Here is a 23175-nt window from a genome sequence, read left to right as displayed (position 1 = left end):
GCTGAGTATTTTTACTCGTTATTTGTATTTTGACTCGCCCTACAGGCTCGTCAAAATACGGCACAACTCGTTATAAGTTATTTATTATCCAACACGCCAAACTGTTATTTCAGTGCGTGCGAATTTCGCGGATATTTATTTACGGGGAGTGCGTGACAGAAGTATGCGAAGCGGAACGGAATCGGCGCGTTGTCGTGTTGCTGTTTCTATTTTCTTCAATAAATGAAGAAATTTCCAGCTCGTCTAGCTGTTTTTCTACGTTGGATTCATCTAATAAACTTGGATGTATATTTGCCAGCCATTCTGACTCTTCGTCGTCGGAAATATGATTCAAATTGTCCGCCATTTTTTTTTCGTAACTACAATTCAACTCTTCGCTTGCGCGACGCGAGAAAACCTGTTTAGCCGGTACTCTAGAGTACAAATATCGCGTGATATTTGTACTCGTCTATGGCGTTATTTGTACTCTACTAAGTGTAGTTAGATAATAAAATTGTATCATTGTAGTTACCAGTAACGAAAAGTTGTGAAAAAGCGAACTGAAACGTGATGTTGAACTCGATTTATGACCAAAATATCTCAATTACTACTTTCTCTGTCTCGTTTTGCATAGCCCACTTTCAGGGTTAAATCATGACACGCTACAACCTGCGAGGTTCACGAATATAGCCTGAATCAATGGATTCCTGTCATATTCTGCGTACATCTGTTCGATCAGGATCCGCAGGCCTTCCTTTGGTTTTCACTGCAAACAATGAGGCCTGATTTTTTGAAGTGGATAGATGAACACAGAGCTGGGTCATACAGGTTGGAAAGTTGGAATATTGTCATGTGTTGAAATAAATTGACATCCTCCTCAAGAACATTGTTATCATTACCGCAAGCTTTTTCCATCATTCAATTACATTCTCAGTTTGAGGCTGTCGAGTGATGCACGTAGGGCTGAAAATGGACACTCGACAAATCACAATATTGAACTAGATTTACAGTTGCTTTAAGTGTTGCTAGTTTTTTTTTTTCCTCTCCTAACTGGTTGAGTTGGTGCAAGACGGTAAACAAAAACATCCCCACTGGAATTTTGTTATCATAGTGACGAACGAAAAACACCGATCACTGGGAAGCCGAAGCTGACTCGAATAAAACAGATCCATTGAGCTAACCGGGAGGCGGTTAGCTCAATGGATAGAGCGCTGGACTGTCGTGCGGGAGGTCGAGGGTTCAAGCCGCAGCCGGACCAACACTGCAAAACTTAATGCAGTGAAAATGGACTAAATTAAATTAGATCAGAACAAAATATAATAAACAAATAAATAAAACATCACAAACAAAAATCAGGTAAGAATTTCCTTTTTTTACCCTGGTTTGGTTCTGTTAATCCTATAGATCTCAAGAGTCTCTTAGAGGCCATATTTCCTCCCAGCATCATTACATTTTAAATAGAAATGTGACGCGAAAAAAAATTCCTCCAAAATTAGTTATTTGATCCAACGTCTACGATGTCTTTAGGATTCAATCCAATTTTCCCGTTTATTAGGCAGTGAGGTGAATTAGAAATGAACAGGAACATTTGACATGAGTTAATCCCGAGCTTCTTAACGTTGGTATAAAAAGGTAAATACAAGCTGTACTTCTCCAGTAATTTGAAGAGATCCTCGCTACATTTCCTGTGCACATGATTTCCAAGTGATCTGGGATATTCCACAGAAAACCAAATAGGACTGGGCTCTACGATAGTGTTTTGTGAGTGCCGAGATTTGCCGAATGTTTCCGAAAGTTAACGAGCGCGAATTCACGGGATTTTGCATCGTTCTAGGCTGTTGTCACACGTAGATTTGTTAATGCTTTGCTTGTAGGTAGACTTTTAAGCTACATGTTCATTTGGTTTGTCAACAAGGAGGATTTCGAAGTGCTGAAATGATTTGGCACCGTTACTAATCATTTCCGTTTGGTAAACTTTGAACTTCCATCCCTGTCCGCCATTTTGTCTAGGCGAATCTACCAGAAGGACGTGCGTGTGTTTACAAGCGTTTTGGCAAATATATCGCCATTTTACAATCACGCTAGCTGAGGAATGGACGTATTCCGCTATCAAACACTCCTTTTGCAGTTCTGTGTACATCATGAATGGCGGTAAAGTGTTATGAACAAGAGTGGGGGGGCCAAGGAGCCAATGATGAACGAATCTGTAGAAAACGGGTTAGTTGTAACGTTTTGTGATGAGTCATGATAGTTACGGATGTTTTAACTGATCACCGATGACCTCCAACCTCTTCTTTTCATACAACTGCTTTCTGAAGGGTCGTGAAGAACGATTTAGTTTACTTAAGTTCTATGTTCTAAGTACAACAGCTGTACGAAGGTTTCTCATACTATCTATGGCTGAGGTCTTATCAATTGATCTTGTTCATATTTACCAGTTTCACATGATACTATCCTCTCTCAACCCTGACCTATGCAGTACCTACTTGAGGATATTGTTTTTGTTTCGTTTTCGAGGATGATTTGCCTGATGTCTGTGTTCAATGCAACGTGCGTGTTAAGATTTCATCAGCAGGAATTCAGTTAATTCATCTTGTACGATCACATTGATCTTTTCGGGTCACCCAATGCAAAGGACAAATGGAACGTGCCTTTGTTGTATTTTGTGAAATCTTTGTTGTAGTAGAGTTTGATTTACAAAGTAATGATTGAATTAAATCTTCTACCAATTTTCATTTGCATCTAAAATCAGAATGTACCAACTTGTCAGAGGAAATTCTGATGAAATAATTATTGCCTAGATGGCTTTAGTGGCAAAATTTCGGTCTCGAGATTCTCCTGGAAAAAAATACAGTTCAGTTCACCATGATGAACTAAAGTGAAACATGTGATCAGTTGGCCATGTTAAATCTTGCCTTAAAAGAACCAAGTTAGCTACTGGAATGCTTTTCCAGATCTAGAATTAAACAATTATTGGATGTGGGTCTGCTTCATAGCAGGAATTATCTAGGCTGAGGGTTAGTTATCTTCCTATGCAAAAGTTGTTTAATGGGCAGGTAACACTATTCAACAGATAACTTGCTTTCTAGCAGAATAAGTGCTAGTGAATTGTACAGCGCTATTTCATCAGGCAAGGCCATGGGATAGAAATTTATTCAGTTCATATCATTATCCAACCAAACAACTGGGGGCGGCCAGAATGCTGAGGCAGATAACATGCGCCTAAATCTTGTCATTTGTGTCTTAATTGGAAAACTGAATTAAGTAGTAGATATAAGTTGTGTGGAAAGCTTATGTCCATGATAAGTGTGTGTGAACTCACAAGCTGGTTGATTTCTTATTATGAAAATGAATGTAGGATACAAACCGTAATATTACAAGTTGTAAAAAAAAGATCCCTCCAGTATTTCCAAATATGCATAATGGGACAAAATGACAACGTTTACCTGATTAGTGTGAATATTCTCATTACCTGCTTGCTAGATAATGTCTAGACTTTATAAGGAGGAGTTACATGTTAATCATCTCTTCAAATAAAGGGTCATGATCCCTATTATGTGTAAATTGATATTATTAAGCCAACTTAGCCCATATAGAAGACATAGCTTAAGGTACATGGGATTATTATATTTGGTTATATTTATTACATTTATTATATTTTTTATTTATTATTATTTATTATATTTATTATTGGTTACATTATATTTGGTTGAAGCTCCACAAATCAATCAAAATGGCTGACTCTCTAACTACATTTAAAAATCAAGTCCTTGACCTATCAAATGTTATATCAAAAAATAATTGTGAAAATTGTGAGTTATGTAAAACTTAATTTTATCAATTTTATATTGTTTGTATATAGTTTTTCTTCTTCTTATTATTATAATTATTAGTTTAGTTTACGTAGTAGGTGTCCCCAATTAGTTTTTACTTGTAAAAACTATTGACACGATTGACACGTTAATAAAGGTTAATAAAGGTTAATAAAGTTAATAAAGTTAATAATAAAGTTTATATATGTTAATAAAGTTATTCATTCATTCATTCATACAACTTAATGATTAAACTTGCATCTTGTTAAGTACAATCATCTTCATAATCAAAACTGTAACAAAATTCTCAGGTGTGGTTGGTTATCACCAGCTCAATATGAATACTAATAGAATGGTGTATGTGTTGTGCTTGTGATTGGATAGAGAAGTTGAAGAGTTATACAGTACACCTGTGTGACTGGACATTACATGTCTTGTGTGCAGGTGTTGTTTTGCTTTTCACTGAGTTAATATGTTGTTGTGTTTTTTATAACATTCATAACAAATGGTTAGTTTGTTTCTCAATTTTTTTTTTATAGTTGTGATTACTTGGTGATCAGACTTTGGGTTGTCTAATTCCATTTGTAATCTTACTTGTTATTAACAAATTCAATTCCTTCTTCATGGTTGTCTGATTTTATTTATCACATATGAAACCGGACCAGTCCTTTTGCCATTACTTGTTGGCATTATTGCCATCATCATGGTCATGATCATTGTCATTGGTTTATCTTAATATTATTAAACCAACATAATGATTATCCTTGTTTCTTGGTAATAGGGAGGATGGAGGTGAAATGCTGGTTGATGCGGGGGATAATCATGACCATGGAAGTAATTCCAAAAAATACAAGTAAGATGTTATCACAATCTTGTTTTTTAATATAGAGCGAATTTTTACAGAGCAATGATACACTGCACTGTTTTTATGTCTGAATCTCTTCAAGTTTGTGATAGCAAATGCCTGTGAAATAATTAACTTGAGTAGGGAGAACTATACAAGACCATGCTGGTTGAGTTTGTTAATGCTCTGGCTTTTTAATCTCTTGGGAATTTTTCAAGATTTTACAAACTTGTAAGCCAGACATAAAGAGTTATGGGTTAATTCATCAAAAGTCATATGCAGTCACCATTCAGTGCATGTTTGGTGTCATTGTTGTGAACAAGTTTAGTCACTCAAGGGTTATGTATCATACTTCTGTGACTGCTTTCCTGATGTCAAAATGGTTGAAACATGGAGAGAGCAAGTTGGTGTCATTGGCCAATTTGTGCCACAATTATTGTTCTCTACACATGATCTGACAAATATAACAACATTGGATAGACAACTGTATTCTCAACCATTATGACAAATATGTGAAATACCAACAACGGTAACTGACACCAATTGTCTTGGCTGAAACACTGGGAGGTTAAACTTTCAAGTATCTTGTTTTTGTTTGTTATTGTATTAATTATTTGGCTTGTTTGTTTGTGTGTCTGTGTACATCTTGTTATTCCCAGGCCCTCGCGAAACTTGAGTGAGAAGAAAAGGCGTGACAAGCTTAATATTTACATAAGTGAATTGGCAGCCATGGTTCCATCTTGTGCAAGTTCACAGCGCAAGCTTGATAAAACCACTGTACTGAAATTGACAGTTGCCTACATGAAAGTTCACAACGGTAAGATTAGTATTAATGAGTCAATGAATCATAATTTGTCTTAATTTATTACAAAACATACACTAGATCAACTTGTTTATTCTGGCCTTGGAAAAAATAATTCCTTATTAACCTTTTGGTGCTCAATTGAGAAAAAGTGGTAGCCAGTAGTTAATTTTTTGTTAGGATACCAATTTAAAAGTTGCAACTGTATGTCTGTGTAGTTACCCCATCTAAATTGTGAGAATGATATGCTTGATAAAACAGACAGGAGATTTGTATGGGTTGGTACAATTTTTTTTATTGATGTCTTGTTTGAACTGAGCATTTATGACTTGTAACCATTTCCTTGTTTTTTCTTTGTTTTGTTTTTTTTTTTGCAGATTTAACAATGTCTGTCCTTGGAAATGAATCTGGCTTAATGTCCTCATTTCTTTCCAGTGAAGAAATTGGTGAACTGTTAGACAAGGTAAGGTACTAAATTATATCATGTTAACTCAGATGTTGGATTTTAAATGATTGCTTTATGATCATTCCCAAAGTTAATAGCGCTTTGCACTAATGACGTCACAAAATTTCAGACCCCTGTCGAGACTCAGACAAACAAACTCTAAATCTGTAAGAGAAGTAAAGAAAATCTATGCAGATGGCGAGTAGTGCGCAGCAATCTTTTACTGTTTTAACTGATGAGGGTGATGCAAGAGGCCTGTAGTTATCTTTGTTATCTAGTAGAGTTTGGCCTACTAAAATTTTGTCGCGTTTGTTATGACTGTGGTTGTTGTTGCTTTGTCGGCCTTTTTGAGGTTTAACTCAGTCACGTTTTCAAGGCCCTGAGTGCCTTGCATTTGACTGGAAGCAAATTATCTTTTGGCTTCGGTATTTCTATTTCTAAAAGGTGACTTTTAACCTCTTCTAAATAGCTTTCAAGGGCTACTGATTTTTGAGTTATTTTTTTTTTAAAAAAAAAAGTAACTATATGTCAGTGTATAGATTGGTGTATTGTGGTGTAGTGTAATCTGATCAGCACAATTTGGTGTATCCCTAAGCAATCTGATTGGTGCATCTTCTTTTTGGTGTATCTCAACGCAGTGTGATTGGCCCAATTTTTTGGTGTATCACAAACCAATCAGATTGTAGTATTTTTCGATGTCGCACCAATCAGAGCATTCTTGCTAATTTGTGGTTTGACAGGTCTTCAAATTTCAGCGAATCAGGGCGTGAGTTGGAGAGAGCGGTTCGCAAATTAAGGAAACGTATCAGTCGTGTTGGGAAAGTGGTGGAGTTGTGATCGTTGTATGACTATGCTTATTCTTCCTTCTGAAGGAGACTGAGTGGAACATGAGAAAATTTTTTAATCAAATATTACTTCAGATGTTGATAGGAGCAACTTCAGGATATTTCATTACTATATATGAGTTAAGGAACGAGGTAAGATGACATCTACAAGAGTTGTAAGATCATCTATTCAATGTAATGGCTCGTGTCCTTCGTGAGGATTTTATCGCTATGATCTGTTTGGATTTGAAAGGTCGTCAGGGAACTTTTTTTTCTACCGATTAGCGGGTTAAAACGCGCATGTTTTGTGTACCGCTCCTTCACTTACGACGCGCACACCGTCAGCTGAAGGCCTAACATGAATTTAGTACTATAGCGTGTTGTTTTGGAAGGGCTAGTTTTGCTGACCCTGGTAAAACTTGCACTAGACATTTGCATAAATCATATTTGATTGATAATCTTTTTTTTGCCATTTGCTCTTTTAGTAGCAGTGAAAACGACCACCAAGTTACATTTACTCTCTGCGTCGACTGCCATGTTACAAATCCGTTTCTTTGCTTCTAAAAGTCCTCCATGAACTAAATATTGTTTAAATGATACTTTCCCATGACAATTGTGTGTTTACGTTTAACTCGCCAGTATGGATTAGACTTTCTTAGATGAAATGCCATTTTCCAGTAAGCAGCGTAAATTTTATGACATAAATCTACTTCAATGAAAAATATTTCACAAGGGACAGAATGGTATGGTCGGTTAATTTTCCACGCAACTCTCACGTGCTTATAGACATTTTCTACCAGTAAAATTCGCTTTTAGCTAACCTGGACCTTACCCCATTGCGTGTCAATTTCCTGTAAACAACCTGCATTTTTTCATGTATTTCTCGCGCACGGGGCAAAGTCCAGATAGGCAACAACCAATCAAGTAGCCCACCTTATTATCCTTTGAAGATTGATACTTTCTCTTGGCTCAATCTACTTTCACTTGTTCGAAGAACGGAGACCAGAAAATATATTTGTCCAGAGGCTGTAAGAGTTAAAATATAATTATAGAGCTTTACATTGCAAAAGTATATGGAAGAATATTTTGAGGCAACCATCTGTTACTGAACAAGAGGCTACATGGAGCCTGTGTTTGGGCCGGATTTGTGGATCAGTGGATTGAATTGAATTGGTTCGAATTGAGGGCTTTGCTGTTTTAGCAAAATGGCTGTCGAGTGCTTTTCATGGTTTGTTAACATGGAGAGTTATGGAAACTAATAAGAGTTCGGAACAAGTTGATGCCATCCATGACAATTTGGAAATACTAAAATTGCCAGAGGAAATGCGGGATCACTCATTAAAAATTTGCATTTGAACACGATGCCTTTGTTTACAAAGATTTCTCTTGCTTACATCTAATAACAAACCTTTGAAGTTTTTTTTTACCTTGGAACGATATATCACAGAAGGCATTTTATAGAACTCAAGTTTTTTGACTGATTGAAATTAAAGGTATGTGGCAGTGACTTCCAAAAGTTTTTGTTTTGGTCAGAAACGGTATAATTGTTTTGTCCGCAATATTAGTATACGGATGGATTCAATTGCCAATGTTTACATAAGATGATTGTATTAATTAATCGAATTTAAACAATGGGCCAAAACTTTTACTGTTCCCAAGAGTTGTTGTTTTCATCAGTACGTTAACAATAGAAGTGATTCACGGTAATAGGTTTGCACTTTAAATAAATATATTTAAGTTCACTCGAAAGATGAGTATAAACTGTAAGAGGCTACACGGAGATGAGTATAAGATGAATATAAACTGTAACAAGCTTATCGTTGATGTGCAGCCAGTACTTCAAATCTGACTGACACTCGATGCCAAAACTCAACCTCATTCCCAGGCTATGTCCACCACATTGCTTTATGCTAATTAAAAACTGCGTGCTATTGTGCATTTTCTTGCACAGGAAAACCAAACGCAATTTCTGGTTCTGGCCCTGAATGGTCAGAATAATAACTAGGACTTTGTTTCTGACTTCAAGGAATGGCAATAAGTACAATTTTAACCTACAAGCAGGTCGTTGTTTGGTCTCGTCATGCAATGTTGGAGAGAGAGAGAGCGTTGGGTGACAAGTTCAAATTAGGGCTGTGGAGGGGACTGCAGGAAGCGTTGTACCAATGCAGTTTATTTTTGCCAACAATCATTCAGACACCAGCATCAGTTATATAGTGTCCCATTTCAACCTACGTATCCAAAAAAATAACTCCTGCATGCGTAGCATGCAGGAGTTATTTTGATTGTAACATTGTCTTGATTGCTTTCAGCTTGCGCCACGTGTGCTGATTCAATCGTAGTACAGTTCTTAGTGTTCAGTGTTCCAGCTGTTTCGGCGTGTTTTCTTTTCTTTATTTCGGTCTTAAAATGATCGATTTCATGTTCATGGAAGCACATGATCGCCTTTACTGTTTCTTGCTCTGCGTTACGGATTTGCTTTATCCCTTTTGGAAATCCTCATCTGCTTCACTCAACTCTTTGAGAGATTTTGGCCATCTGTCGGGATATCTCGAGTCGGTACTACACTTACCCCAACAACAGTGTTTGGTACCAACCATTCCTTGTCTTTCAGGAAGCTAACTTCCCGATTTGATGAAGTTTCTCACTTTTTTCCTTCAGTACCGCACTCCACGCTCACACATTTCCTTGCAAATGATCACAGTGTTTGTCTGAGTCTGTGTGGGGTGACCTTGTGGTGAGATCTATTTTTAGTAAAAGTGCAAAGCGTTATTGTACATCTATCATATATGGTTGTTATGCCATAGTTGAAGCATGTCTGATGGCAGTTATATCACTCATATGTTAAATAATTTCCCAGGCTCTGAATGGCTTTTTACTGGTGTTATCTACCAGTGGAGACTTTGTTTATGTGTCTAAAAGCATTGAAGATCTCAGTGGTCTAAAAAAGGTGAGTTGAGACATGCAGGTATTGGTTGTAAACATAAGTATAGTGTGACATATTCTCATATTCTCCATACTGTTTTCTGTATATTTCCTTTGGTGCTGACAACAAGTTTTAACAATAGAAGCTCCCTAGGTGGATATCATTTCCTTTAATTTCATTATCTTTATGAGGGATTAGATGCTTGATGAGAAATTAGATACTGGTCACCCTGGGGTTAAAAGGATTAAACTCACAATGAAGCAATTCATTCAAGAGGGATTTGTTGTTGAATTTTGCGAGTGCTTTTAGTGTTGTCTCTGGTATTTATTAGCAGGGCTAGACACTAACTTTTCAACTTACTGGCAAAGTGGCAAGTGACATCTTAAATGTTACAACAATTTCAGTTTGTTATTAGCCAACCTGGCTGGTGGAAATTGAAAACCACGGGCCAAAACTGAATTTCTACTAGTCTGTGATTAGTGGGCTACCATTAGTGTCAAGCCCTGTTTAGTGCCTTTCATTGTGATTTCCAATTTGTATTTTTTTTTTTTCATTATTCTTTTTTAGGAAGAACTGATTGGCAAGAGTATATTTGAAATTGTTCATCCAGATGACAAAGAAACTATGATCAGAGAGATTCTTCGTCAAGACAGAGGACATTCTACAGGATTCAACTCTCATTCTGAACAGCTGGAACCAGCAGGTACATGTGCATGTACATGCAGTGTTTATCTAAGCTGTGTGGCGTCTTTTTGTTCTCACTGACTGTAAATCCTCTAGTAAGCTGTGGGGGGCTTCTTATTTCAGGTACTTTGGGAGGGTGGCTTACTAGAGGGGGGGCCTTTTAATTAAGCCTGATGTTCACTACAAGGATACAATAGGATGCGATGTACGGTATTTAAATACAAAAATTGTTCTCATTTTACATTTTTCAACTCAATTTCATGATGTAACTCTCTCAATGGACCTTGTTTAGCCATGTTATATTTTTAGCATCACCGTAGTTACTGTATTCTTTTGATGCCAACATGATAAAATCAATCAATCAATCAATCAATCGCCATGATCAATTTTAAATGACAAACTAAAATTGTAATACTTGAATAAATTTATAGTACTTACTGACATGGAGTGTTATTTTTAATTTTGTTTTTGAGAGGGGAGGGGAGGGGGGTTTAATAAATTTCTTTCTCTAAAGGTGAGGCTTATTAGTGTGGGGGGGCGGCTTAATAGATGATACACGGTAGGTTGTAGTTAATGTAAACCGATTATCACTGCTTCTATCTAGTATCTCCTATGCTACTAAAACCACTACATTACTATTATTATGATAATCACCATCATTATTATCATTAGTGGTCTCGTTATCATTTTCGCCACTGAGGTCATAATTGCCATGCCCTTGTCATTGTGATTAATTAATCTATTAAAATCATAGATGTATAGCTTGTTGTTGTATTCAGCTTCAGTATTCATATTATAATTGTACATTTTGCATTTGCTATGATTTCTTTTTTAGCTACGTAGTTGACTCAATTTCAATAAGTTTAAGGAAGGTTTTTTTTTCTCTGAAGGAAATGACACTTCATTCCAGAGTAAAGTGGAAAGCAAGCCATCTCGACGAACTTTTAACTTCCGCATGTTAGTGAGAGGAAAAGATGGTGAGCCAGCTGGCAATGAGGATGTTTTCTGTGTTGGCTACATTGACCAGTGGATGAGGAAAGAAGCTGAGCATCACAAGCAAAGTAAGAAATTACAACTTACAAGACTGGCATTACTATGGCATGGGGTGTCAGATAGGGCTTGGTGTTCATATCAGACTTACAAGTAAGAAATTACAACTTACAAGACTGGCATTACTATGGCAAGGGGTGTCAGATAGGGCTTGGTGTTCATATCAGACTTACAAGTAAGAAATTACAACTTACAAGACTGGCATTACTATGGCATGGGGTGTCAGATAGGGCTTGGTGTTCATATCAGACTTACAAGTAAGAAATTACAACTTACAAGACTGGCATTACTATGGCAAGGGGAGTCAGATAGGGCTTGGTGTTCATATCAGACTTACAAGTAAGAAATTACAACTTACAAGACTGGCATTACTATGGCATGGGGTGTCAGATAGGGCTTGGTGTTCATATCAGACTTACAAGTAAGAAATTACAACTTACAAGACTGGCATTACTATGGCAAGGGGTGTCAGATAGGGCTTGGTGTTCATATCAGACTTACAAGTAAGAAATTACAACTTACAAGACTGGCATTACTATGGCATGGGGTGTCAGATAGGGCTTGGTGTTCATATCAGACTTACAAGTAAGAAATTACAACTTACAAGACTGGCATTACTATGGCAAGGGGAGTCAGATAGGGCTTGGTGTTCATATCAGACTTACAAGTAAGAAATTACAACTTACAAGACTGGCATTACTATGGCAAGGGGTGTCAGATAGGGCTTGGTGTTCATATCAGACTTACAAGTAAGAAATTACAACTTACAAGACTGGCATTACTATGGCAAGGGGTGTCAGATAGGGCTTGGTGTTCATATCAGACTTACAAGTAAGAAATTACAACTTACAAGACTGGCATTACTATGGCAAGGGGAGTCAGATAGGGCTTGGTGTTCATATCAGACTTACAAGTAAGAAATTACAACTTACAAGACTGGCATTACTATGGCAAGGGGTGTCAGATAGGGCTTGGTGTTCATATCAGACTTACAAGTAAGAAATTACAACTTACAAGACTGGCATTACTATGGCAAGGGGTGTCAGATAGGGCTTGGTGTTCATATCAGACTTACAAGTAAGAAATTACAACTTACAAGACTGGCATTACTATGGCAAGGGGAGTCAGATAGGGCTTGGTGTTCATATCAGACTTACATGTAAGAAATTACAACTTACAAGACTGCAATTAGTATGGCAAGGGGAGTCAGATAGGGCTTGGTGTTCATATTAGACTTACATGTAAGAAATTACAACTTACAAGACTGGCATTACTATGGCAAGGGGAGTCAGATAGGGCTTGGTGTTCATATCAGACTTACAAGTAAGAAATTACAACTTACAAGACTGGCATTACTATGGCAAGGGGAGTCAGATAGGGCTTGGTGTTCATATCAGACTTACATGTAAGAAATTACAACTTACAAGACTGCAATTAGTATGGCAAGGGGAGTCAGATAGGGCTTGGTGTTCATATTAGACTTACATGTAAGAAATTACAACTTACAAGACTGGCATTACTATGGCAAGGGGAGTCAGATAGGGCTTGGTGTTCATATTAGACTTACATGTAAGAAATTACAACTTACAAGACTGCAATTAGTATGGCAAGGGGAGTCAGATAGGGCTTGGTGTTCATATCAGACTTACAAGGCATGTGGTTTTCCCATGTGGAGCTTATTCCTGATGTATATGTACATGGATTGTCGCAACTCTTAACAGATGAGATGCTTGTACATCGCAGTGTACCCTCTCATTTTTTGCACACCTCAATCCCTCCCATACCCTGACATTCTCCCCCATACCCTAACATTCCCACTATACCCTGACATTTCCCCCATACCCCGACATTTCCCCCATACCCCAACATTCTCACTATACCCTGACATTTCCCCCATACCCTGACATTCCCCCTGTACCCTGACATTTCCCCCATACCTTGAAATTCCTTCCATACCCTGACATTCCTTCCAGAACCTTTTTGCCCCATACCCAGACATTCCCACTATACCCTGACATTTCCCCCATACCCTGACATTCCCCCTGTACCCTGGCATTCCCCTCATACCTTGACATTCCCTCCATACCCTGACATTCCCTCCATATCCTGACATTTTCCCCATACCCTGACATTCCCACTATACCCTGACATTTCCCCCATACCCTGACATTCCCTCCATATCCTGACATTTCCCCCATACCCTGACATTCCCCCCATACCCTGACATTTCCTCATACCCTGACATTCCCTCTATACCCTGACATTCCCCCATACCCCAACAAAATTTTCCCCATACCTTGACATTTTCCCCTTAAAAAATGTCTTGTCTTGTCTCCATGTCCTGACATTCCCCCTTTGCCTTGACATTCCCCCCATACCCAGACATTCCCTCTATACCCTGACATTCCCCCATACCCTGATATTTTTCATACACCATGACATTCCCCCTATACCCTGAAATTCCTCCTATATTTCCCCTATACCTTGACATTCCCTCATACCCTGACATCCCCCCCCATACCCTGACATTTCCCCTCCCATACCCTGACATTTCCCCCATACTTTATGCTTACCGTTTCGTTTTTTGGGCTCTCTAAGTGTTCTCCCTAAAGCCCCTCCCTTCCCCCTTCCACCTAAGTTAGCCTTGCATCACCTTGTGTGTCTTACTGTGATATCAGACCTTACTTTTTGTGCAACTTCTTTGACTGCTCTAGGGATACTGGCAACCAATGAGAACTCATTATCTACAGCCCTCACTCCAATTGGTAGCTCAGTCAACCCATTCTTTCTGGTGGGTGTTGGTATTATGGCCAGTCCCAGTTTCATGCGTGTAGTAGAGTGTGAATGTGATGACAGCGAGTTTACATCTCGGCACAGTCTGGATGGAAAGTTCCTTTTTGTCGATCCGCGGTAAGGAGTAAAAAATACTTCAGATCTATCCTGAAGTGGGCTAGCTGGATAAAAACTTTTCTCTGAGGATTAAAACTGAGTTAATTTTTGCAAGTTTTTACTTGTAAATTCCTTTTTTGGAAATATGTGCTTTTGTATACGCACGAGTGACATGGAACTTGATGATAGGGTTTCATTATTTTGTCTATTTACTTTGCCATCTGTTTTTAAATGAAATGATTATAAAAGCGATTACAAAGCTGTGGTCTAACAGTGCCCGGTGGCCCTTGGCGCCTTACTTTTGCTCTTGGGCGACTCAGGAACTTTAGTTTTTTCATAAAAAGCATATGCTGGGCACCCTGGATTTCACAGTTGCAGTGTATTTGTGAGGTGCTGTTGTAAAGTTTTGTATCAATCAGAGAGTGCTGTATTCTTTTCCAAATACAATTGGTTGAACAGATCAGATGGGAGAGCAGTTCTCTTATTTTCTTTTCTGGTTGTGTTTAAGATCAATCTCCATCACGGGTTATATGCCATTCGAAGTCCTCGGCACGTCAGTGTATGACTACATTCACGAAGATGATTTGACAGTTTACGCTAAAGCACACGAAGCACGTAAGTGAAATAACAAAATCATAAAATAACCCTGTCCCTCCCAAGATCTCAGTAGTGATTCTCTTTACTGTCTGCTATACAATTCTGATGATGTTAGTGTGGAGAATTTGGTATTGAATCAATCAATAACCCTCAAATAGATATTTTTGTTTATTCTCAGCGCTTGTCTGCTCGATATTGTTTTGATGTTGTAAGGAAAAATTCTGCCTTGGTCTCTTATGGAAGTGAAAAGTTTTAAAAGCTCCAAGCTCACTTTTTAAATTGTCTTTGTTGTCGTTTTAGTCATGGAATACGGTGAAGGAAAGACTGGCTTTTACCGCATTTTGAGCAAAGGTTACCAATGGATATGGGCGGCAACAAGGAGTTATATTTCCTTCAATCATTGGAATTCCAAACCTGAAATATACTGCAGTAATACGACAGTAATTAGGTTGGTAAAGTAAAAAATAGCTAGTTCAGATGGTGAAATTAGCGTATCAGAAAATTAGGTTAGTGTTCACATTGTGCGCAACAGATATCTGGGTTAGAGGGCAAAAGACCATGCCGCTGCCTTACTAGGGGCGTTTAAATTGAGTAACCCGTGCTTGGTGTTAAGTGCGGGAAGCTCGCAAAGGTAACTAACTTACGGAAGCATGCGACTGTAACATTTTCCATTCTCTCAGTCAGTGTAGGCAAGCGAAAGAGGGGCAGGTAGCAATTGTATTGTACGGACTACGCTCGAGAAACATGATGCGCAGTAGGCTGGAAAATATGCGCCACTCGCAAAGACCTTCGCACAACTGGTACCGCCTCTGCACAGACGGCAGAAAATTTAACATTTGGCGGTACTCAGTAAACGATATGACTGAATTCAAAACTGCAAAGTATTTATTGTAAAATTATGTTTTATTCACAGCGCCGCAGAGGGTGAAAAGTCACTAAGGGTCAGAGAAAAAGAGTTGGAAATTCTAAAAGCGAGTCAGGAAAGTCACCAGTCGCGATTCTCTCAGTATAAAGCGCCTTTGAAGTGTAACAGCCCTCATGAAGCCAATGCATTGGTTCTGGCCAAGTGGGCAGCTGATGAGTTGAACTTAGCGTCCCTGCCGTCAGAACAAACTGATGACGGGGATAACCCCGGCGGGGATCAGAATGCAAGGGGAACGAACAAGAATGGTAGGTGTTTGAATTTTGGCTTTCTTCGCATACGACACCTGAAAGTGAGTGGGCAAGATTATTATTCCAGTTATCATCAAGGTAGAAGGGAGGTCACGCAAGAGATTCGTGACACCTATCAGTTTCTGGGTCGTCTTCGTCTAATTGGCTGGCATGCTGTCACGTTTTGTGACATTTAGTGGCCTACTGTCGAGTTCTCTGACAAACTACCAAGTTCTGTGACATACTACATGTCCATAGCTAATAGAAGTTAACTGGTTAGTGAAGCCTAAAATTTTTTTGTTTCATGTTTTAATGGTATATTTTGGACCAGAACGTGCACAACTTTCCCGGCTGGCACTCCAATCAGTTTGAACAGACTGACCAGAAGAAACTGTTTTTTAAAATATTCGGTCATAATGCGTACACGTGAGAACAGAAGATTATGTACGGTCAGTGAGCTCCCATCGTAACCTGTCAACGTCAGTATGCATAGTCTCCATACTTCTCTCTATAGATTTCATAAAGTGTTGACAAGGGGAATTTGAGAAACAATCAAGAGCTTCTTCAGTTGGTGATCATTTCCTTTATTCTCCTGACCTTTATGTGTGATTCAGGGGGGATATGGTGAGGAGAAATTGGATGTTGGTCAGATGTTGGTCACTCTTAGGAGTCAAAGGGTTAGCAACTGTTACTCAATTCTACAAAAAATGGTGTTTCAAACATGTACAGGAGCAGGACACATTTACCAGTACTTATGTAATGTATCATGTTATTATTTTATTATTATTTTTCTTTTCCTGTCTTCAGATGGAACCCAGTCTGGTGGCGTGGAGGACAGGAGGTTTGGGGCTGAATCACAAGCTAGTGATAGCGAAACCGACACGAGGGATGGGGGAGATTTGGACCAAGACTCGTTTGTACGTTTTCATTCTTTTCCTTATTTTTGATTTGATATATATTTTTTTTGGTTGTTTTCGTACCTCAGTGTCGTGTCGTTCACACTTGGCTCATGCGTCATGAAGATACACCTGATGTGTGAAGTTATTGTTTAGTAGCATTTTCAACGCAGTAGTCTGATGGAAATGGTTCACAATAGAACAAGATGAGGTGAAATAATTCTCATTTTATTGAGATTTTTTCTGGGCAGTCTGCTTGCCTATTCCACGCAAACAAGGTAATCCGGTCTTAATTTTTGACAGTTACTTAACGCCATGTTGGTGCCTAAGTGACAATTGGCTCCCGTGATTCCTCTGATCTCTGTAGGACTGGTTCTCCCCTTAACTTTTGACAATCACCTTAACGCCAAGTTGGTGCCCATGGGGATAATGGGTACCCGTGGGGATAATGGGTACCCGTGGGGATAATGGGTACCCGTGGGGATAATGGGTACCCGTGGTTCCTCTGATCTCTGTAGGACTGGTTATCCTGTGGCCTCGGGAATTTTCTCGATATCTTGGATTAATATTTTTTTCATTTAAAAATGTAACGGAAGTAATTTATTTACAGGATCTTCCTTCAACTGTTGAAGAACTTGAGAGCTTCCGAGAGGCTCAGCGCCTTCTTCAAAATCAACTTTTGGAGAAGCACTCCTTGTTATTGAAAGCTGTGGCTCGACAGAAACAACAGCTACAAGAAATCCAGCAGCACATGATTCTTAACCTTCAGTCGCAGCTGTTTGTAGATCCAGTCAAACTGCAAGAAACGTGTTCCGGTTACTTTGAAAGGAACAAGGACTTGTCCGAAAGGCACGAAGTGCAGGAGCAAGCGCTTGAATCTATCAGTCGGAAGCTTGAATCGCAGATGCAGACAGCTGAACGCAGATATCAGCGCCATTTTAAAGTGTTAATGGAGAAGAAAGCCGAGGAGCAACAGATGGCGGCCGAGCAAAGCATTCCTCAAAGTTCAGAAACTTTTATAGACACCGCTGTTTCGTTAGGGGGGCAACAGCAGGCCCAGCTTGAGAATGAAGACATTGTTGTTGAGGAGATGGACCCGTTGAACTCAAGACAACGACGTGAGTTGCAACGGGAGCAAACTTCATCTCCGCTTCAGTTGTTGCCAATGGACAATCAGATCGATCTACAACAGCAAGCTCACATTGAAGATGTGCAAAGCAACGCAGCCATGTTAAAGCGCAGAATGACCAGCCCCTTGAATCAGAGGGATCAAAAGGTCATGCGCGTAGACTCAAACTCGAAACAAATGTGGCTGCAATCGTTACCATCAAGCGCGCGACCCGAGCTGCAACAGCCACAAGCTATTGTCGCAGCGTCAAGACCTTGGCAGCCCAGCACTGCTGGTCAAGCAGTGACAAATCAAGGGTTTGTCCAGTCAATACCTGGCGTTAGTAACCGTGGATCAGTTACTGTTACGACCAACGTTACTTCTGCTCCTTTGCCAGTGCCACGACAGGTCGGTATACAACCGAACCAGTCCCCGCACGGCCAACAGAGTGTCCAGTCCCAGCCATCTAGTCACACGCCTGGTGCTCCTGTGTCGGCCCAGGCCGTTTTGCAGCATTTCTCTACATCGTCACAATTAAACACTCCATCGCATATGAATGGAGGGATTGTGGCCATGTTAGGACAAAGCGTAGGAGCTTTCCAAGGGTCAAGCGGCGAAACCGGTGTAGGATTTCCTGCGCCGCAAATTGCAACGGCTTCGGCTAATGCCCTTCAACAACAGCAGTCGCAACAAAACTCTCAAATGGACGCATCTATTGTTCAAACTGTGGAGCAATTATTGACGAACTCTACTCAAAACCAGCAGATAATGCAGGTGTTATTGACTGTGCTCTCGGCACTTCAGGGTCAGCCGCAAGTTGCGGCGTCACTGATAACATTGCTGAAGCAGATCCAAGATGGTCAGCAACAAGGACAGGGTGAAGTTCCCTCTGCTGTTCAGCCAGCTGCCCCTCAGTTCCCTGTTGGCTTGGGAACTCAGGGACAAACTACCTCACAGCTTTGCACAACTGCACCACCACCACCTCTGTACTCTTACAATAATGAGGTAACTTATCAACAGCAGCAGCCTACACCACCCTCGATGCTGCCCAATCAGCGAAGGATTCCTCAGCAGCCGCCAAGATCGCGACCGACCGTTCCGCTGCAACATCCTCGGCAGGACGCGACAGGTTTAGGTATGACCCGTGTGAGCTCCACAACCACAAGTTACAGCATCGCTCTACAACAACAGCAACAACAACAACAACAACAACAACAACAACAACTACAACAACAGCGTCAACAACAACAACAGCATCAACAACAGCAGCAGCAGCAGCAGCAGCAACGGCAAATCGGTAGGAATTCGTCTATGAACAACTTAGGACCGTCTCAAATTTCTTCGTCAGCGAACACGTCCTCGATGAATTTTATGCCCTATGAGAACATGGCCTCCACTTCAACTGGTGTGACGTCCGTGACAGCGATCCGTGATTTTGACTTGTTGGAGAAAAAGAAAACTTCAAAGTCAAAAGGAGATTATTTCTCGAACTTTTCGTCGGATGAATTGCGCGCCATGTTGATGGATGCTCCCGGAGCAATGTCCAACAATGAAAGCGCAACAAACATGGCTGTTGATAAGCAGGAAAAGAAACTGGAGGACGAGGAACTACTATATAATCCACTGCTTACGCAGCAACAGCAGCTTTTACAGTTACACCAGGTTCGTTTGTTTGTCTCTTGATTCATTCGTTCCTTCGTTCTTTATTTCTGTAGACAATCGGTATAGATTGTAACTCCCTCGAACAAGCTCTGTGCACTTTCTTTTTACTGTGCCATGAAATTTGGCCTCCCGTAGACAGGTCATGAGAATGAAAAAATCTTTTTTCTGAATGACTGAAAACCAAATTCTCAAAATGAACAAGAAACAAACTGCATGATACACATTAAAGTGAGAAGTAATAGTGTTACTGTCTGATTTTGGGCGACTTCTAGGAACAAAGGCGTCAACTTCTTCTCCAGCAGCAAGAGCAACGATTACTGATGTTCGAGGAGCAGAAACGGAGAGAGGAAGCCGGCCAACAGCAAGGAGCAACTTCGCCTACCACATCTAACTTCAGTTCGAGTGGGCTCCGCGCTATGCTGTCAGATGATCCGCAGGAGGGAAGTTCACGACAAATAGGCAAGTATCTTTAGCACTGGACTCATCATCACATGGTAAACGAAAGCTTGGAAGATGACTGCTCGCTTGTGCTCATGTTAAACAGGAGAATCTTCACAAAGACTCTTCAGGGATGTAGGCAGGACTCTCCTGCCAGGGGAGGGGAAAGGGTAATGGGAGGAAAGGAGACAATGAATAGCATCTTTTTACTAGCTTTGGGTGCATTACAGATTGTTGTATGACAACTATCACAGTTTAGAGCAAAGCAGCGATGTATGACGTCAAGTCACTTAACGTAACGTAACGGAAAACAACGTAACTTAACGCAACGTATCGCTTGGTAACGTAACATAAACTAAATTTAAAGTAACGTTACATCATCTAAAGTGACCTAATTTTACTTGAACAAACGTAGAGACCTAACATATCGTAAGCTCTCGTTAACTTAATGCAACGTAACGTAACGTAGCTTAACTTAATCTTACGAAACCTTTGGTAAAACCTCTCATTGAAATGTTTCATATTCATTTGTTGATTTGTTGTTACTCATTAGCAGGTGACCAGAACGTTCAGGATGGTGGACCATCATTTTCAGGTTGGTCTGAAACAAATTACAGTTTAGGCGAAGCTGATGAACAAGTTCTGGGCTTATTACTGGCCGAGTCAGCTTTCGATCCACTGTTAGACAATATAGACTGGGGAGACGACTCTTACACTGGGGAAATTAACTTAAATCCTGATTAGAACTGGCTTTAAGTTTATCAAGGATGACTGGAAAGTGAACGCTGTGAATTATGGGCCGTGTCAGCGAGCGAAGCAGAGGAGGAGACTGAGGGAGACTCCATACACTATGAATCACCGAGTAAAAAGTTTTAGTCTTATCTTAGAGACGTTTTAAATATAATACGCAGATTTTACTTAAACAAGTAAAGATAGGATTACTGTTCAGAACAACTCAGAAATTGAATTGAGTGTTTAATTTAGTCGAGTCGTTGGTCACATGTGTCTTTAAATTTGTGTATCGTAGTATTGGAGGTCAGTGTGTTTGTTTGCCTAAATTTTCCTTCATTTTGGTCTTCTTGGCCCACTTTAACGTGTGAAGTTTGGAGCTGCCATGCTTCATTACTTCTCTGTTCCAAATTCGTGAATTAGGTATCTCTTGTGTTTACCTGATGAATTTATTTCACTGTTGCCCTAAATTGAGTGTTCATATGAGGGTATTGTTGGAAAGGAATGAATTTTACGATTATGATTTCTTCAACTGGAGCGAGAGACATGAACCGAAAGAGAAAGTTTTTGATCAAAGAAACGGTTTGTCTCGGCCAAAAAAAATTCTCTACCGCGGTAATAACACTCCTCAAGGTTGTTATTACTTCGGATATTACAGGAGTTATTTTCCAGGACTACCTTCATTTAGGCGATCGCATTTTACAAAAAGATTGCAACCGTTTACCATGTATTGAACCACGTAAGCTTAGATTAAGGGACGCCGGAGTAGATATATTTAGCTCTGGATTCTTACGCAACATTAGTTAAGCCAATGTGTCTTTTAAACAGTAGCCTTTTTTCTCTGTACAAGAAAATTCGAATTTGTAAACGGCCAATTACGGACTTCATACCGGGATCCAGATATCAAATATCGTTTATCCCCTATACTCTTTCCCTCATTGGCTGATATTTATCACGTCATTTGTTGTACTCAGAGGGCATTTGTTCACTAATTTCGAGGTCAGTTAACCTGTCATTCTTTTCGCTGCACGTGATTAATTTTTACCAGTGAGGAACAAGAAATACTATGGAGGTTTGAAACTTCTTCAGCCTGAGATTTTGCCCATCAAATACTCAACTGAAACTGTCATTCTGGGCCCAGTTGTTCGAAGACCGATTAGCGCTAACCCAGGGTTAAATGTCAATCCAGGTTTCTATATTTCTCTGTTCAAAGGCCCTTTTAAGATAATTTTCCCAATTATTCTTAGAGCATTCAATCACCAAATTGTAAACAAATGAAATTAAAATGAATTTAACTTTAAAGCTTTCAGATCTGCAATTAAATTTCACGGTAATCCTGGGTTATCTTAATCCGCCTTTGAACAACCCGGCCCTGCTTTGGAGACAGTCTCCTATACAGATGAACATACTTACACTTCAGTTGCTCCCTACGGGAGCTCCTCTCTCTCATTTAATCTGATCAACAGAACTTCCCTCGCATCCTCGATACTAAAAGAGAAATTATAAAATGTAATGCTTTACTTTTTTTTAAACGACTAGCGAGGTAACGAGTGGATTAACAAACTGTACTCCCCAAGTAAATTATTTGAATTGGTACCTTGATACTGGCATCTTTAATTTTTAAAAATAAAGACTCTTTAAAGAGACGAATGCTAATGATTTATTTTTCTGCACACTCAACTTGCATTCGGTTAAAGCATGGTTTGAAGAAGGCACCAGGAATGTATTTGGAAAGAAAATGAAGTTAAAAGCAAGAGAGGATCGAAAAAAGGCTGTGCAAACCTGCTTATAACACAAGCAGAAGGCAGCGATGAAAATCTACAAACTTTATCTTTCATGCTCTTGCGAACTTGCGCGAGCGACAGCAAGGTCTTAACACGATCGGCCTTAGCATATACAGGAACAGGAATGACCGGAAGTGAACGGGTGAGCGGAAGGGATCAGATGAGCGCAAGCATGTGACTGCCATGCATCCCTGTGCTTGCTTGGGACAACTAGCCAACCATAACTTGAAAAATGCTTTGAAGCTCGATAAAAATAGGCAGGCCCATGATATTTAGGTTGCAGTGGGGTAGTTGGCTGGTCACCCATTGTTTGATCACACTTGGGAACTTTTCAGTTTTCTGGAACGAAACCAGGTCAATTTTTACAACGTTCTGTACATACCACGCAGTTATGATTGGTGCTTCGATCTCGATAATTTCTAAAAGCACGTATATGTTGACTTACTAGAAAAGAACGCAAAGTTTTAAAATGTTTAGTCCCTTTAAGGTTCTTTGTAGGACTAATGAAGCTCCTCATATGATTCCTTGTTTAAATACACGCCTCGCTGTAAAGCAGT

The 23175-nt window shown here is 39.7% G+C and overlaps 1 protein-coding gene across 2 annotated transcripts; it reads left to right on the top strand.

Annotated features, from left to right (window-relative positions):
- Positions 1–1762: 1762 nt before the first annotated feature.
- Positions 1763–22480, top strand: LOC111326918 (uncharacterized). Of its 2 annotated transcripts, none has more exons than XM_022931013.2 (15): positions 1763–2196; positions 4573–4644; positions 5295–5452; positions 5815–5900; positions 9564–9653; positions 10197–10332; positions 11204–11374; positions 14078–14273; positions 14761–14867; positions 15150–15297; positions 15763–16019; positions 16809–16918; positions 17508–19667; positions 19940–20126; positions 20662–22480. In XM_022931013.2, exons 1-15 carry the CDS (start codon positions 2141–2143, stop codon positions 20847–20849), a joined length of 4122 nt encoding a protein of 1373 aa, XP_022786748.2. In that variant the 5' UTR covers positions 1763–2140; the 3' UTR covers positions 20850–22480. The 2 variants fall into 2 exon arrangements, with proteins under 2 accessions (XP_022786748.2, XP_022786742.2); XM_022931007.2 differs by having other exon boundaries at positions 20659–22480.
- Positions 22481–23175: the final 695 nt, after the last annotated feature.

Source organism: Stylophora pistillata, chromosome 9 (genome assembly GCF_964205215.1).
Source record: "Stylophora pistillata chromosome 9, jaStyPist1.2, whole genome shotgun sequence".
Taxonomy (NCBI): domain Eukaryota; kingdom Metazoa; phylum Cnidaria; class Anthozoa; order Scleractinia; family Pocilloporidae; genus Stylophora; species Stylophora pistillata.
Note: the sequence above shows the minus strand (reverse complement) of the source record. Positions and strands in the feature narration are given on the sequence as shown.